Consider the following 14,976-nt stretch of genomic DNA (forward strand, 5'->3'; position numbering starts at 1 on the left):
TCTTATGTTGCCTTTGGCAGTTGTAAGTAGTTTGTGCAGTGTTCATGGGAGCACTCTTATTTCTCTGGTCTGATGATGTGCCGTCCTCAGCCAGAAGATTTCAGTATTCACTTTTTTTCCGGAATTGCTCTGGGGCTGGGATTTGAAACTCTTCACCTGGAGAACGGAGAAGGGGGAGCAACAAAAGGGTTAAAAAGAATTATCTGGGCTGCAGCTTTAACAATGTAGTATGGAGGGCACGAAACTGAATTTGGTAGGAGGTTCTTTGTCTGGAACACGCCTTGGCAGTAAACAGATATCTGATCTCAGAGGCAGTAAGGCATCAGGAGCACTGGCAGGACTGCAGTAAGCTGTGGTTTCTGGAGGCTGACTGGAGACTCTCTGGTCTGAATGCTGAGGAGGGTTTGTAGAGCTGGAGCATTGCCTGGCACAGGGTGTCCCTTAGGGTGCTGCCATGCCAGAGGGCGGAACTGGTGTGAATCTGTTTGTGTGATTAAAAATAAACAAACCCTCTTTTCCTAGTTTGACTTTCTTAGACAGCAGAAGGGGATAGCAGAGGATGCAGTGTGGGAGATGAGTGGTACCAAGGATGACAGCCGTTGTCAGAAGGCAGTCCGCATTGTCACCGAGCTGTGCCAGAAGAAAAGCCTGCCTAGCTTGGACCTGGACACTTGCAGGGAATTCCTCCTGCTGCCTTCCGACCAGAGCCTGATTATCTCCAAGCCAGGTACAGTACTCTGGTCCTGTCTGCTCGAGTAGTGCTTGTGACTGCCAACAGCCAGAGGAAGGCAGGAGGACTCTCGCACGGGGAGGGGAAATGTTTGTAAGCCCCGTGTTAGACTCGGGGGGATTGGTCTCGGCACACATCTCTGTGTGGTTATTTTCCTTTACACATGCTCCACTGTGAAGTTTTGGGTGCAAGTGCTACCTCACCTGTTGATGTGAAACGGTGTAGCCTGATGGGGATAGCTGCACAGAGGGGACAGACGGGGTGTTACGGGGACGTGCTGGTGAGGAGGTGGTTAATGAGAGAAAGTTTCTGTGAAAGTTCCTTATTTTTTTAAAAACATAGACTCCTGTCCTGTATAAAGCAAAAAAGCAGTAAAAAGCCTATTTAAGTAACTGAGATGACAGGAACCGATTGCTGTTATCCCACTTTGAGAAAAGGAAGGAGTTGCGTGGATTTTTGTTCACCAGTAAGGGATCTTAATGTACTTTCATGTATTTTACTTTCCCTAAGAACTGCCTGAAGTTGTTCCTTGTTAGCTTGCAGAGCTAGGGAGAAACACTGCAGTGTCAGGGATGAATCAAGAGCAAGCATACTGCTCTAAGAGCAAAAAGACATTTCTTTATTGGCAAGTGGTTAATTTTCTGTACACTTCTGCTCACAGCTTCTTGTTCCAGAGAGGTTGTCTTCTGCTGTAACTTCAGAAGACATTGGCGGGGGAGCTTACATCCCAGGCTCACACACTGAGGAGCAAAACCAAAATCCCATGCTTTTTAGCATTATTGATAACATGCTCTAAGTTGTTTATTAGAACATTTGTGTAGGGTGCTTCCCTTTTTTTTTTTTTTTTTTTTTAATGAATTCAATAGATAATGATCTACCAACCCAGCCTGATTTTACAGCATAAGTTTTCAGAAACTTTTCTCCTCTCCTTCTGAGGACACCTGTGCAGAGCCCAGGTGCAGCACAGTAGCCCATCAATCCCTGGCCAAGGCTTTCTGTGTCATCTTGCTTCAGTTCCTCCTGCCTCTCTCTGCCAGCATCTCGCGCTGGGATGCAGCTGGCACCTGAGACACGCTGGCAATTCTCTGGTTTCTCTGGGCTTCTGCTGTCTGTTTGCTTGCAGTGGTGCTTCCACCACTGTTTTGCCAGTATGTCCAGCCTAACACCTTCATTTCACATCCCACTCTGCTTGTAACTTAATTGTCATCTTAAAACGCCTTTGCTTTATATCTGCTTGTTCTGAAGGCCTCTTACCACTGCTGGTACTGTCCTTTTATGCATTGCATCCAGTGCAGCTGTTTTCTCTATTGCAAATAACTTACTGCATTGCTTCATAATTTTTTACCTTGGTACCAAAATTAATGTTTTCCTGACTCTGTGCAGCAGAAATACCTGTACTGCTCTTGTTCTGTCCACCCTGATGTGACAGATAGTTGCCTGGCATTTGTTTGTGCAGCCTGTTCAGGACCTCATTTTCAGGTTGTGATCACATCATCATATGCCTTTAACATCTCAAATGTTTGTCTGCTCTGATCGCTGTTTTAAGTGTCAGCCTCTATCCCAGTGCCCTGGGCAAGTCATGCTGGGCTGACTGACTGCACTGGGTGCATTAACAGCTATTACTGTTGTCTCTGCTCTGCATGACTGGGCCCATTTTTATGTCTAGACAGCACTGAGGACACTGTTTGGGCCCAACGGGCACTAATATTTCTCAAATGCCTGGATGTAAAAGTGCTCCAGCAAGGGAAACAAATCTGTTTGCATTAAGTGTTAACTAATGTAACAGTTATGGTGGTAAGATACCTTTCCTATTAGCGTCTGGATGCTTATCTAATTATCTGCATTTGTGCTTTGTCCATTTTACACTGAAGACTTATGTTAAGCAAATTTGCTATTGGCTACCTGGAGTCCTATGCTCAGATCTGTCGAGTTCTTCCTCATAAAGATATGCAAATAAAAAGTGAGGTTGTGCAAAGATGAGCAGTGATATGGCTTTGAGACAGGGTGCCATATCGGTACCGACAGGAGAGTCAGAGAAGCCATGCAACATGAGTACTTGGTCCTGCTGGTGTACCCATGCTGGACAGCACAGCCTCAACAACCTGGATGCAAAGCTTGCTGGAGTAAAATTGGCCGTATTTGTCATCATCATGTGAAGTCAATGGCTTCTCTGTCAGTTTTTTACCTCCTGGAAATCTATTAGCTAATAGCTAAATCAGCTTGGCTTGTCAAGTATCTCGATGAAGTGCGCATTGTTTGTGAGTAGGCAGACGAAAGCACTCTAATGCTGCCAAAGCTGGGAGCCGGAGCTGCTTCTGCACAGCTCTGCTTGCCATTAGGCCCTGAGGTGGTTTGGTTTTTTCTGATGTTTCATGTATTGATGGAGAGCAGTATCTTCTGGGGATGCTGTGGAGTTGCAAAGAAATTATCCAGGTATCACTAGCCTTCTTGAACTGCATCTGACAGTGGAAAAAAACTCTGAATAGAAAAATATTACTGAGTAGTTTATGTAAGACCATGTCAGAATATGGTTTTATGCAGTGATTATTTTTTTTTTAAACCATTTTGGACTGAATGTGGAAAGTGCTACTGTGTATAAAGTAGATGCTCCTCTACTTTCTGTACTTCGGGTTATGTAATAGCTGATTCTCCTACTTAAAGTCAATAAGAGAAATATAGCTGCAGTGTTTCTCCAGTATGCCATACATTACTGTACAGCCAACAAAGGAGCACTGCAGGCTGCTGCTGCTGGCTAGTAATCCAGCCACTAAGTATGTCAGAAAAATAAGGTATTTGGATGAGGAAGGTTTTGGTATGGATGCGTCAGTGGATATGTGAGGGTGAGTGTTTGCCTGCAGTTTGGCCTGTGGCGGTGCCAGGAATAGAACTGATCTCTTGGCTGTGGGCCCTGAGATCGAGCAAGATGCAGCATCCTTTTGTTGTGCCTATCTAAAATCCTCCCCCGTAGCTCCCTCCATCTGATAGCTCTCTTCCCTGCCAGTCCTCAGCTGTTGTGCAGTGATGCTGTGAGTGTGACTGGTACACAGGCATAAGCTGTAGACAGTGGAAATGCCTGTGATACAGGGACAACATTTACCACTGCAGTGATGTGCCTTAAATAAATGGATACATCACTTCTCTGTCCTGGAGGTGCAGCGAGTGCTCTAGAACATAGCGCTCTCAGAGAATTTGTGGACAAGCCCTACTGACGTGCAAAGTACTTGGCTGACGATGCAGGGGAGCCCACGCTGCCAGACTCCCATGGGAGCGCTGCACTGGGCACTGCGAGCCACCCCATGTCACCTGGTCCCTCTGCCCATGGGAGTGGAGCTGCTTGTTGGAGAGCAACAGGCTCCAGGGTCTTTGGGAAACAGGGTGCCAAACCCTGCTCTCCAGGGCTCGCTATTACCTCCTGTGGTGGAGCAGGCTCTCCTCTGACTGCTCCTGCCCAGAGCTGCTCTCAGGGGTACGAAGCCCATGGTCCTACCTGTGGGCAGCTCGGCTCCAGCTTGCCAGCATCCCTGGGTACTGGGCATTGTGTCATGCCCTACACAGCTCTCACCACCATGAAGTGTGCTGTGTGCTTGTCTGCACGGTCAGGTTGTTGCTCAATTTGGACTGAATTGCATGACCGACTCACTCCCAACATTCACCTGAACCAGGTCCCGCTCCCCGTGGGTGCGCAGTGCTGGGTCTGGCTGCGGGCAGAGGCTGCCAGCTGGTCCTGGGAGGTTGTGCCGAGCAGGGGATGGCACAGAAGATGGGAGCTTGACTCCACAGGGAGATTTAAAAACAAAATGATCATTCTGAAATGAACGTGCAGAGCCGGTGGAGTGTGACTGGATCCTGCGGCTTGTAATGCTTGCTGACTTGAAAGGATGGTGCATGGATAGGGGAGGGAATTTACACCAGGATCAGAGCACATCCAAGAGCAAACTCCTGGGTTTGATTTCTAGATCCAGCACTACTGTGTTGCAACTTTGCGTATATGTATCCATTTGTAAAAAGCTTCACTGCCCTGTAGAATAAGTACCAGATACAATGGATGATGTGCAGAGGTGTTGCAGTTTTTACCCAGAAAGTCACTGTAGGATTGCATGCACAACAGTCCCTGTTGATCTCGGCACAGCGCGTGTACCCTCCTCAAACCCTTCTGTATGCACTGATTCACCCCAGCAAAATGCTCTAGTGCTTTCCTAGTGCAGAATATGAACGCTGAAGTGAGAGGAAGAAAAAGGACAGCTGGGGAAAAATGCAAAACCAGAAGATGCTTTACGATAATTTCTGTTTCCTAGCACACTTTGTCAGCTGTCCTTCTGTGCTCTAATCCTGCAATAATTCGCAGCACATTTAGTGTTTTGCCCTTTGTGTGAACTGTTCTTTTTAAACTTCATGATGCAGGCAGTACATCTTGTACAGCGCTGAACACCCTCCTGGCACTTCGCAAATACTATTAAAATGTGAAACCCGCAAGTACATAAGTGTTCTTGCTGCAGGCAGAAAAAGGCGTGAATTTTTGTGCAACAGGTGTTTTTTTCATTGCAGGAATGTTGATGCAGAAAGATCACTTTTATATGGAGAAATTGCTTCTGGAGTATTTTTCTTGGGAAAAATTTATCCCTTGATAGGATAGTTTGGCTAATGGGAAAATTGATGACATGCCCATTCACTGATATGGGATACCTACAGCCAATACCTATGAAATATGGGCAAGTCTTGAATTTACTTACCAGCTGTACTAACACACTTTTCTGAATCACCGTTCAAGTGTATTTTAAGTAAATATAACAGTAAACATGTTTAAAGCCACCCAGGCAAAGCTAATATTTATCACTGAAGCTTGTGTTTCCAGAGGCCAGGCATGTGAGGAGTAGCACCATGGGGCAAAGCTCTTTCTTATCATGGTGTAATGCACTTGCAAAATGGATCTTGCCTTCCTCTGTGAGCGTGTGGTCCACCAGCAGGAAAAGAGCCAGCTAGAGCTATGTGCAGCAAATTTGCTCTTTAGCTCAAGTAAAACAGGTTTGTGCTCTGATCCTGAGCGTGTCAGGTTCAAACCTTGCTATCAGAGGAAGGTTTGCAAAACTATATTAAAATAAGGTTAAAACCAGCAGCATAAATCTAGGAAAAATGGATTATATAGCCTGTCTATGAACGTGTGTCTCTGCTTATGTATTAAGTGTGTTGATCTATGACTCTACAGCTGCCTCTGGCTATGCGCTGTGATGGTCCCGGTAAATAAAATGCACCTATGGAGCTGTGTGGAGTGTGTATGTTTAGGAGCTTTGTAAGTACCTCTCTGCATAGATGCAGGTTTGCATCTGCCTAATTGCTGTTGGTTGATTCATTCCTGAAGCAGTACAGGGAGGCTGATCATGTTTGTAGGTTTTTTTGCGGACCTCGGAGCCTATTCCAGTGCAGCTGCAGTAGCCTCATGCATAGTCAGGGATCAGCATCTAAAACTCCATAGAAACAGGCAGCCAGATTGCTGCTGGTGTTAATTGAGTGTGTGAGCAGGCTGAGGACAGTGACCAGGGACTGAGCTAAGGAGCAGATACCTCTTTGGTAAGTCCACATTTCTGAAGTTACTTTGTTAATTTTTTGCCTTTTTTCATAATATGGAGCCTCTTTTCCTTAACAAACATTTTGCTTCAGCAGTTTCTGTCTTTGCCGTTGAAACATTTTCTTCTGCTTTCAGTATTCTCCATACGTTTCACTGAAACGAAGCATGTGCTTTTAGCTAGTTCAAATCGGGGCATAGCTTGACTCTGATCTCCATTGTTTTGCGGGATGACTCTAAGAAGCTGGTATTTCTGTTTGCAGGTGTTTGTTGCTTGACATCTTTGCTTTGCTGAAGTCATACCAGTGCAATGTGCACAGCCTGCTGTACATACCATTCACTAACAGTCATATAGTCTCACATGTGTGCGTTCATTGTTCACAGATAAAAACAGAACCATAACTGGATCTCATGTCTGATACAATTTTTCATTTAACTATAGTTTCAACTATCCTTGTTTTTCTTACCTGTTTCTTCTTCTTACTGTTCATGTTTCTAGGTACAATTGCATATTCTTCCTTAGGACCCCAGGTTTCATCTCATGTTGGTTAGGCAGCTTTTTCTAGCTTTAATATTTGTTATTTATTTTTCAAAGATGATAATATATATTTTTCCTTCCTATCTGTATATTGTAAAATCAGGAAGCTTGTCTGTAACAGCCCTTATTGTTTCAATCCAGTGGACTCACTAACATAACAGTCACTTAAGCTGGCAGTTGTTCGGGAGAGATGTGATTTGTCTCTCTGCCATGCGTTGTCTTTAATTATACTTGTACATTGCCAAAATGGCATCCTAGAGGGACAGAGAAGGGATGTTTTGAGTGACTGTACATTAACTGTACATTTTCCATGTCTATGGAAAAAAGAAAGTTATCCTGCAGGGTGTCTTGTACATAGTGAAACTGCAGATGCTAATTAAGGCCGCCTTTATATTTAGTTCAGTTTGTTATGTTGTAGCAGGTTAGTGTTTGACAACATCACAGGAAACTGTGCAGCGAAGACTAAAGGCGGGATAGCAGAAGCTCAGTTCATACAAGCCCTTTCAAAACCATCATTAAGACATACAGTCCTAGAGTATTTGGTTCCATGGAAGAATAATTGCCCAGAATTTCTAGCACACCAGTGCCTCTGGTAATGTAGGTATTACTCTGATTTTTCTATGCATGTTTGTAACTGCTGCAAAGAATTGCATGTGCTCTTGTAACAATACAGTGTTAGGTGAGTACAGCAAACACCTTCTTCAATGTATTCTTTCCATATGCAGTACTTCACCTCTTGGACGTCTGTGAGTATTTGCTCAGAGTTATTTGAGTTGATATGATCAGTTCTGAATCTGTTCTCTGGCCAAAATATTCATGCTAAAAGGATTCTGAGCTGCACGGCACAGAGTGATACCAGTCGGAAAAGGGGAAAAAGGAATCTCAGAATTCATTTAATAAATCCGTAGGATCAGGCAGTCCAGCCTGCATGCGTGACTGCTGTGTTACATTTTAGGGGTTAAAGATCTCTGTCTTTGTTACAAGCTAATGGAAGCAGCAGCAGCAGCTAATGACAGGAGCAGAGCCATTCAGGGAGGAAGTTCCCTGATCATTCAGTGGAGCTTAAACAAAGAAATGCTCTTTTCATAACTGCTGCATTCCCGGGTGGGCAGCCCAGGGTTTCTGTACCAAGCAGCCGGTCCCATGCAGGTATGCAGGTAGGTGGCTGGGGGAATCCTTCCCGGCTGCTCTGCATCCTGCACAGAGCCTCCTTCAAACAAGCCAGTGCTGTTTTGCCATGCAGACCAGACTGTCTTTTGTGTGCCAGGTATTATCAGCATGACAAGTTGAGAGAGAGAGAAAGAGGGCATGACATGGGCTTACGTGGTCATACTGGGTCTAGATGGCTTTAATTGGCAACCTGATCTCCTGAGGACACAGATCTGTATATCACCCAGCCTTTCCAGCATCTGGAGCCAGGGGAGTTCTGGATGAATCCTGCATCTCTTGTTTTGGGTTTGCTGTGGGGCAGGTCCAGGCAGTAAAGGTCTTCCAGCATGCTTTCATGTAGTCAAGGAACCCCCTTGTGCTGGCGGGGCCCTGTGTCCCTGGGGCAGGGGGGACACTCAGCCGAAGGAAAGCCGCTGGAAAGCTTTCTGGGCTGCCTTGTCCCATGCTTGGGTCCTTCTGCCCTCCCTTGGCTGAACTCCGCTTTTTCGGATTCTCAGGCCGTGTCCTCTCATGCAACCCCAGATCGCAGGGTTGGAGACTGGCTGGCACCCATGCTGGGATGCAGATCAGCGCTCGCGGCAGGGTTCACCCTCCAGGGCTTCAGGCTGGGATGGGAGGAGACCTTGCTTCTGCTCCCAGTCAAGCTTTATCCTAAGATCTTTTCAGGGCAGCCTGATTTTAGGGTTTTTTTTGAACCAATATGGAGTCAAAGAAAGAGCCACAGGGAAGCATTTCCTCAGAACTGAATCTCACTATAGAAAGTGAAGGGCAGAGAGACAGCAGCTCTGGTGCGGCTAGCCTGGACACTGAAGCACTGCTGACCCTGGCCTCTCTGATATCTCACAACAGCCATGGCTTTGGCCAAGTTTTTGAAGGGAAATTTTAAGGGCTAGGGTCTTTGGTCATTTAAGGGAGACAGAGCGACAGTGAAAAGCTTTTGCTTGTTTTGTTTGCATTGCATCTTGAAATGCAATTGTATTTCTACATCCCAGAAGTGTCCATATGATGGTATTTTGCTCTCTGCCTGGCTCTGCTCAGCTTCAGCAGGTCTGGACAGAGACTTCCCCCAGTGTTGAACAGCCTCAGTAAGGCTTCCCTGGCACATCTTCAGTACTCAGCCCAGGTCCTGTATGTACGGGGTCACAACATGGGAGGAAGATGATGTTTAGTGTCAGTTATTTAACCTCAGCCCAGGGATATCGTGTGTGTTCAGCGCTGCTGAGTCGTTTACAGATGTTCCTACAGCACATTGTGATAAAATGTCATGGGATTAGCACACAGCTATGTACTATAATTATATGCAGTGTGCCTTATAATAGTTCATTAGATTGTCATCAGTTAGGCATAAAGCAATGACAACTCTTACTATCTCATTTATAATACTCTAGAGTACAGCTGATTAAGACACAAAGCGACCTAAATCACTGGGGAATGTTTCCTTTGGTTTGCAACAATATTTTTTTCTTTTTTTGTCACTTTTGATAACAGAAATGCTGCATTGCTGACAGCTCAAAGTTCCCCTTCTGGTTGCACACGCCAGCAAAAGTTTGAGTAACAAATGTGCCTTTGATGCAGCCTGGAGGGAAAGTCTGAATTGGCAGGTGGGTCAATAACCACTGAATACCAACATATTTGGTCTTCAGAAGCCTTTGATCAGTCTCCTCCGGTCCCGCTGTTCTGTTGGAGCATGGCCATTTTAATGTGTATTGGTTATTTTATCTGGGTATTTATATGGGCCTCTCAGCATTGTGTACGAAGCCCGTAGTCACTAGTGGGCAAGGCGATGGTGGAAGAAGAGAGTTTCGTCTCCAGGTCCTGGCTGGGGAGCCCAGGCCGAGGACAGGTTAGGGACTGTCCATTGGCAGAGCTGACTTCCAAGTGGGAGGCTGGGACAGCACTGCTGAGGGTGTCCGTGCACTCATGGTTGCCTGCTGCTGCTCCGGCCACCTGCTCGGCTCTGCCTGGCATGAGTTCTGCTGCCATGTCGGCTCTGCAATATGAACGACTCTTGCTTGGGGTCACTGCGTGCTTCTGCATGGTGTCCCCAGCAGCATGCCACATCTGGCTGGGGAGCAGGTGCTACCAGCGAGGAGAGAGCTGCAGCAGCGCCCCAGCCCTGGGGACCGGCTGTGGAGTCAGACACCTCCTCTGCCACAGACGTTTGTCCCTGGGCGTCCTCTGCAGCCACCTCAGTCTTGGCTTCCTTCTCACGCAGGGGGACATAAAGAGGAGGGAGCAGGGCTCCACCAGCTGTGCCAAGACCCTTTTGCAAAGAGTTGTTCCAGATGTTACCATGACTTGTGCTGCACAGCAAGTGTGACTGCTGTGCCTGTCGCTTTTCTAAAAGCCCCACAGTGAAGGTGAGAGGTGGCATGTTAACCCTGTCTCCAGTACTGACCTTGATGTTTTAATATGTTTTGGCTGGATCTTCCCACCCAGACAGACTTGAGATTCCTTTTCTGTTTCTAATCCATTTCAGACATGATCTGATCTGGGTTTTTAAATATGTTCGGCTTATGTGGGCTTTCACTGAGCTACCCATCACCTTAGATCTGAAGGACGGTTACTAAGGGAAAGGAACTGTCTTTTTCTAAGCTCGAAAGTCTGATTTCCTTTTCTCTGTAGAAGATGGCCCTGGATCCAAAAAGTCCTGTGGATGGGGAAGAACTTTTTTTTTTGGCCTGTCTCCTTTAATACATAAACCAGGAAAAGGATGGAGGCATAGGAGTGTCTGACTTGCGATGGTCAGTAAGCAAAAGTCTCTAAGCGGAAGGTAGTGCAGCCCTTTCAGCGGGGACGGTCGCAGCCCTGCACCCTGTGAGTTCAGGCACTGTTCTGCCTGTTAATGTGCTCTGAACTGCAGCTGATTGTGGACTACTTAAGAATGTTTCAACTTGCTTGACATTGTGGTTGCCACAGTCTAAATGAACAATGAACTGAGTATATCTTACCAAGACAGTTCAGCAATTCCTGCGGCTATCCCTCTGTCACTCATATTTGGTATTGCTGCTTAGCAGAGACTTTGCTGAGCTCTTGTTAAGGTTGCATGGTATTTCGTAGTTGTGTTTTGGCTGTCCAGAACCTGATATGGTGGAGGCTTCTCCTGTATGTAGCAGGCATGCAGAAGTCTTTTGCTTGTCAGTTATTCACGATTCTTTGCTTTTTTTTTTTTCTTCTCCCCCCCCTCCCCCCAATTAAATCTTTCTCCATTCTATTTCAGTGAGCAAAGCATAAGCTCCAGGCTACCGAGGTCTCCTCTTAGGTTGCATTCCTTTGGTATATTACGCATTTTCATATGATGTGGGGTTTTTTTTTGTTAATTATATATACATACATGTGTGTAAAGTACCTCATTGTTGACTCTGCACTTGAAAATCACCTTTGGTGCTTCTCTCTGAATTACTCTGTTCAGATTTTCTTCTGCTTTTTTAAACTCAGCCTGGGGGACCAATGCACCTCCCTCTCCTGTATCTGAGTGCATTTACCGTCTGTTCCCTGGGTGATAAAAGTACCAAACCATAAACTGAAAAATGCCAGGTAATAAAGGGTATGGTAGCCTCTATTTCCCCCACCTTTTCTCTGTTTAATGCACTTGTCTAATCAGCTTTCTTAGACCATCAGGTGTGAAGCTCCCTCCTGAGGGACCGGGCACTGGGGTGCAGCAAGGACAAGGACAGCACACACATTGCCCTCCCTGATGGAGCGAGCAGCTCGCAGCCCTCCCGCTTGTGCGCCTGCTTCCTCCAAGCCAAGACATAGCAGGAGCTTCAGCTGTAGCCTGGATATGTAAGCAAAAATAAAAACAACTTTCTTTTCTTCTTGCAGGCAGTGCACAGTGCAGATGACTGCTCAGGGGGTGTCCCAGGACCCCATCTTCTTGCAGTGATGAGCTGCTGCAGTCTCCATTGCAGCATGGGGAAACCGAGTCGGGTTTCCCCATTGCACCCATATCCAGGCTGCTCCTTGCGGCTGCGGCTGGAGTTGCTGGAATAGTACTTTATTCCATGTGCAAATTTATTGTTTAAATGTTTTCTCCTTAATTATAATTTGAACTGGAGTTTATAAAATTTGGGAATTTGCAAGTACTGTCACTAACAAGCTGATAGCTGATTTCCAGGACAACAAATTATACAACTGTTAAAGGAACAAAACTTTGCATGAAGTTGTCCATGTCCCATGTTCTAGTTATTCTCCCAGCTATAGAACTGCATCCCCTAAAGAATTACATTAAATGGTGAAAAAAGCCCCGGCATTGCTTAATGAAGGATGTTTTATCTGGACGGGAGTTATGAGGTTGCTGTTTGCACTTGGACCATAGATCATAGTTGCTTGAAACACTGGATCCCTGCAAGGTCTCCTTATGAATCAGGTTGTCTTCATACTTAACGTGCAATAATGAGATGGTTTGAATTTTATAATCTTATATAATTACTCTCAAAATAGCTTCTGATTCATCCTTCCCTTTGAAGCTTATAGTTTGCATTCCAATATGCTCTTGCATGGCAGGAATCCTGTTGTAGCAGCAAATTAATTTTTAAGAAGTTTGTTTCTATCTAACTGAAACTTTGGCATAGCCAGTTTGAGCATTCATGTCTCTATCTTCCTATGATCTGTTACATAGCTGGGTGTGCACAGGAGACGAAGAGGCTCTGTCTGGGTTCCTGTGGAGCCCATGCTGGCAGGAGGAAGCTGGTGAGAGCTGATAGTGTGAGACGCAGTGTCCAAGGACAGAGGAAGCATGTGAACAGGATAAATCTCCTTTTAGCTTCATGCGGGAGGAAGGTTGAGTTTGCGGAGCTTCCAAGGGGACATTTCAGAGACTCTGTGAATGTTTCCTCTCAGAACATCTGCAGCGTTCATCTCATGAGGATTTCCACCCCTCTGCTGGTTTGAGAGGGGAGTTTGCCATTGAGCTACATATGATGAACTGAGTGTGAAAGTGCTCTTCATGTAAAACAATCTGTGAAAACTCTTCCTGCTTTCATGTTGTTTTCAATTCACTTTCATTGCGCTGTCTTCTGTGGAATTACTTGTGGTTGACATAGATTAACAAACCAAAATTTGGGCATGCTCCACAGCAAAAAGCAACTGGAACCGCTGCTTGCCTTCACCTAGAGAAACTCTGTGAGGCGTACCAGGGTTGTGGGAGTGTGCACAGTCCAGGAGTCTCTCAGGGTCTCTGTGGATATTTCGTACCATTGTGCTGTGCTGGACAGCTGAGAGGAATAATCAGTGAATTTTTACTTACATTACCAAGAGACAAAAACATCCTGATTTGTTTGCTTCTGGATGGGTCATGGTACCAAATATTTCTGTGACTTCATTTTCCTCTCCCACATACTTGAAGCATAGGCACTGTCCTCGGCCGGGTGACGCTTCCTGTCCCCCTGCAAGGAAACCTGACAAGCAGCCGAGCTCCTGTTGGTCTGAGCAGCGTGTCAGTAGGTGCAGGTAGAGCCGTAAGTGACAGCTGACACTTGCTCCTGTTGCTCAGATCGCTTCCTGGATAGGAGCAGTTTGGAGGGTCTAAGAAAACGGGCTCGTAACCTGTGGACCTGCAGGTGATAGATATCCCCAGTGCTCTCCAGATCTTGCTGCCTGACTCGCTGCTACATGGGGGCTGCTCTGCAACCCTTATCCCCACCCACAGCATGAGATAACGTCTGAGGGACGACGGAAGCTCTGCTCAATCCATAATTGTTTTCTGACCCGGTCCTTTAACGTCTGCTGAGAACTTGATGAAATATTTTCCCCTCACTAACGACCCCCACCTCTGTGATCTTGTTTGAGCAGCAGCCCCTGCTGCAGTGCTTCACAACACATCCAGCTCCTGTGTTCTTAGGCTGCTTGTGAAAAGCAAATTGACTGCAGTTAGACTTTGAAGTGACAGCTGCTAATGACTTGTCTAGCTCAAGAATATTTCAGGACATGTTCCTATAGCTCATAGCTGCCTAGAGAGCACAACCAGTAAATCAAGAAGAGAAGTGTTGCTGAAGTTGCAAATGACAACCAAATGGCAGCGAGTAGGCCTGAAGACGTGACAATGAAGACATCAGCAGAGGACTGGCATGCTGGACATAATCCCAGCAGAGGCAGTTAGTGAGCAGGCTTGCAGTGCTTCCCTCTTGCAGCCGTGATCTCTGCAGACCCCAGCACCCACTTAGCTGTGGGGTCTGTTAAATAGAGCTGCTTGCTGATACAAGAACTGAAGCTGTGTTGCGTGACAGGGATAATCTGATCTTTATTATTTGCTTGGTTACCATTCCCATGGCCGTGGCATGCTTGGGGAGGGGATAAGGAGCTCGCTGAGAACTACATGCTGCTGCACCGCAGCTCACCTCTCATCAAACGCAGCATTTCATGATTTATAAGACAGCCAGTTTCCTTTTCAAAATTTGTGTTGCAAAGTACTCTGCTTGCTGCTGTACTCCTTGATGCCTTGTAGGGTTTGTTCTGAGCCGTATTCCCAAAGGGGTAGTTCCCTTGCTCTGCTGTGGTTCATGTTTTGGTTTTGGCTGTGGTGCTGCTGGATGCTGTGCTGCTGTGTTGGTTTAGCATTCGGTTTCTGTTCCATCCAGTCCCTGCTCCTTCCTCTGTAAAGCTTCAAAGCTGAACGGCATTGCTAAATAAATGTCTATAGCTAGGATTTAATGGAAACCTCTTCCTTTTCCCCTGCTGTTGTCCTGTGCTCCCCTCTGCCCCCGCCCCAGGTGTCCGAGATTCACCACAGTTTCTCATGCCCAATTTCCAGCCCTCAGCTAATCAGACTTACATTGCTGATGCTTCTCAATTGAGAGAAAATTAGATCAGCAGTTGGTGGGTGCCTCACGTGGTTTTTTGTAGCCCCAGAGCTGCCTGTCTTCTCCTCCAGCAATAACTCTCGTGGTAATCCATCATTTGAATGCATGATCTCTACAAAGCCTTATGAAATAGAACAATATATTCTCACAAGCACTGTTGCAACAGAAAAATGTAGCA

The 14,976-nt window shown here is 46.1% G+C and overlaps 1 protein-coding gene across 1 annotated transcript in view; it reads left to right on the forward strand.

Annotated features, from left to right (window-relative positions):
- The first annotated feature begins 573 nt into the window (after nt 1-573).
- Nucleotides 574-14,976, forward strand: part of SYT6 (synaptotagmin VI) — a 38,492-nt gene continuing 24,089 nt past the window's right edge. Inside the window, exon 1 of the mRNA XM_009331927.1 lies at nt 574-727. Coding sequence (XP_009330202.1) covers nt 574-727 — 154 coding nt within the window. The remainder of the gene's footprint in view (nt 728-14,976) is intronic.

The sequence above is a fragment of the Pygoscelis adeliae genome, unplaced genomic scaffold (assembly GCF_000699105.1).
Source record: "Pygoscelis adeliae isolate BGI_AS28 unplaced genomic scaffold, ASM69910v1 Scaffold189, whole genome shotgun sequence".
In the NCBI taxonomy this organism is placed as follows: domain Eukaryota; kingdom Metazoa; phylum Chordata; class Aves; order Sphenisciformes; family Spheniscidae; genus Pygoscelis; species Pygoscelis adeliae.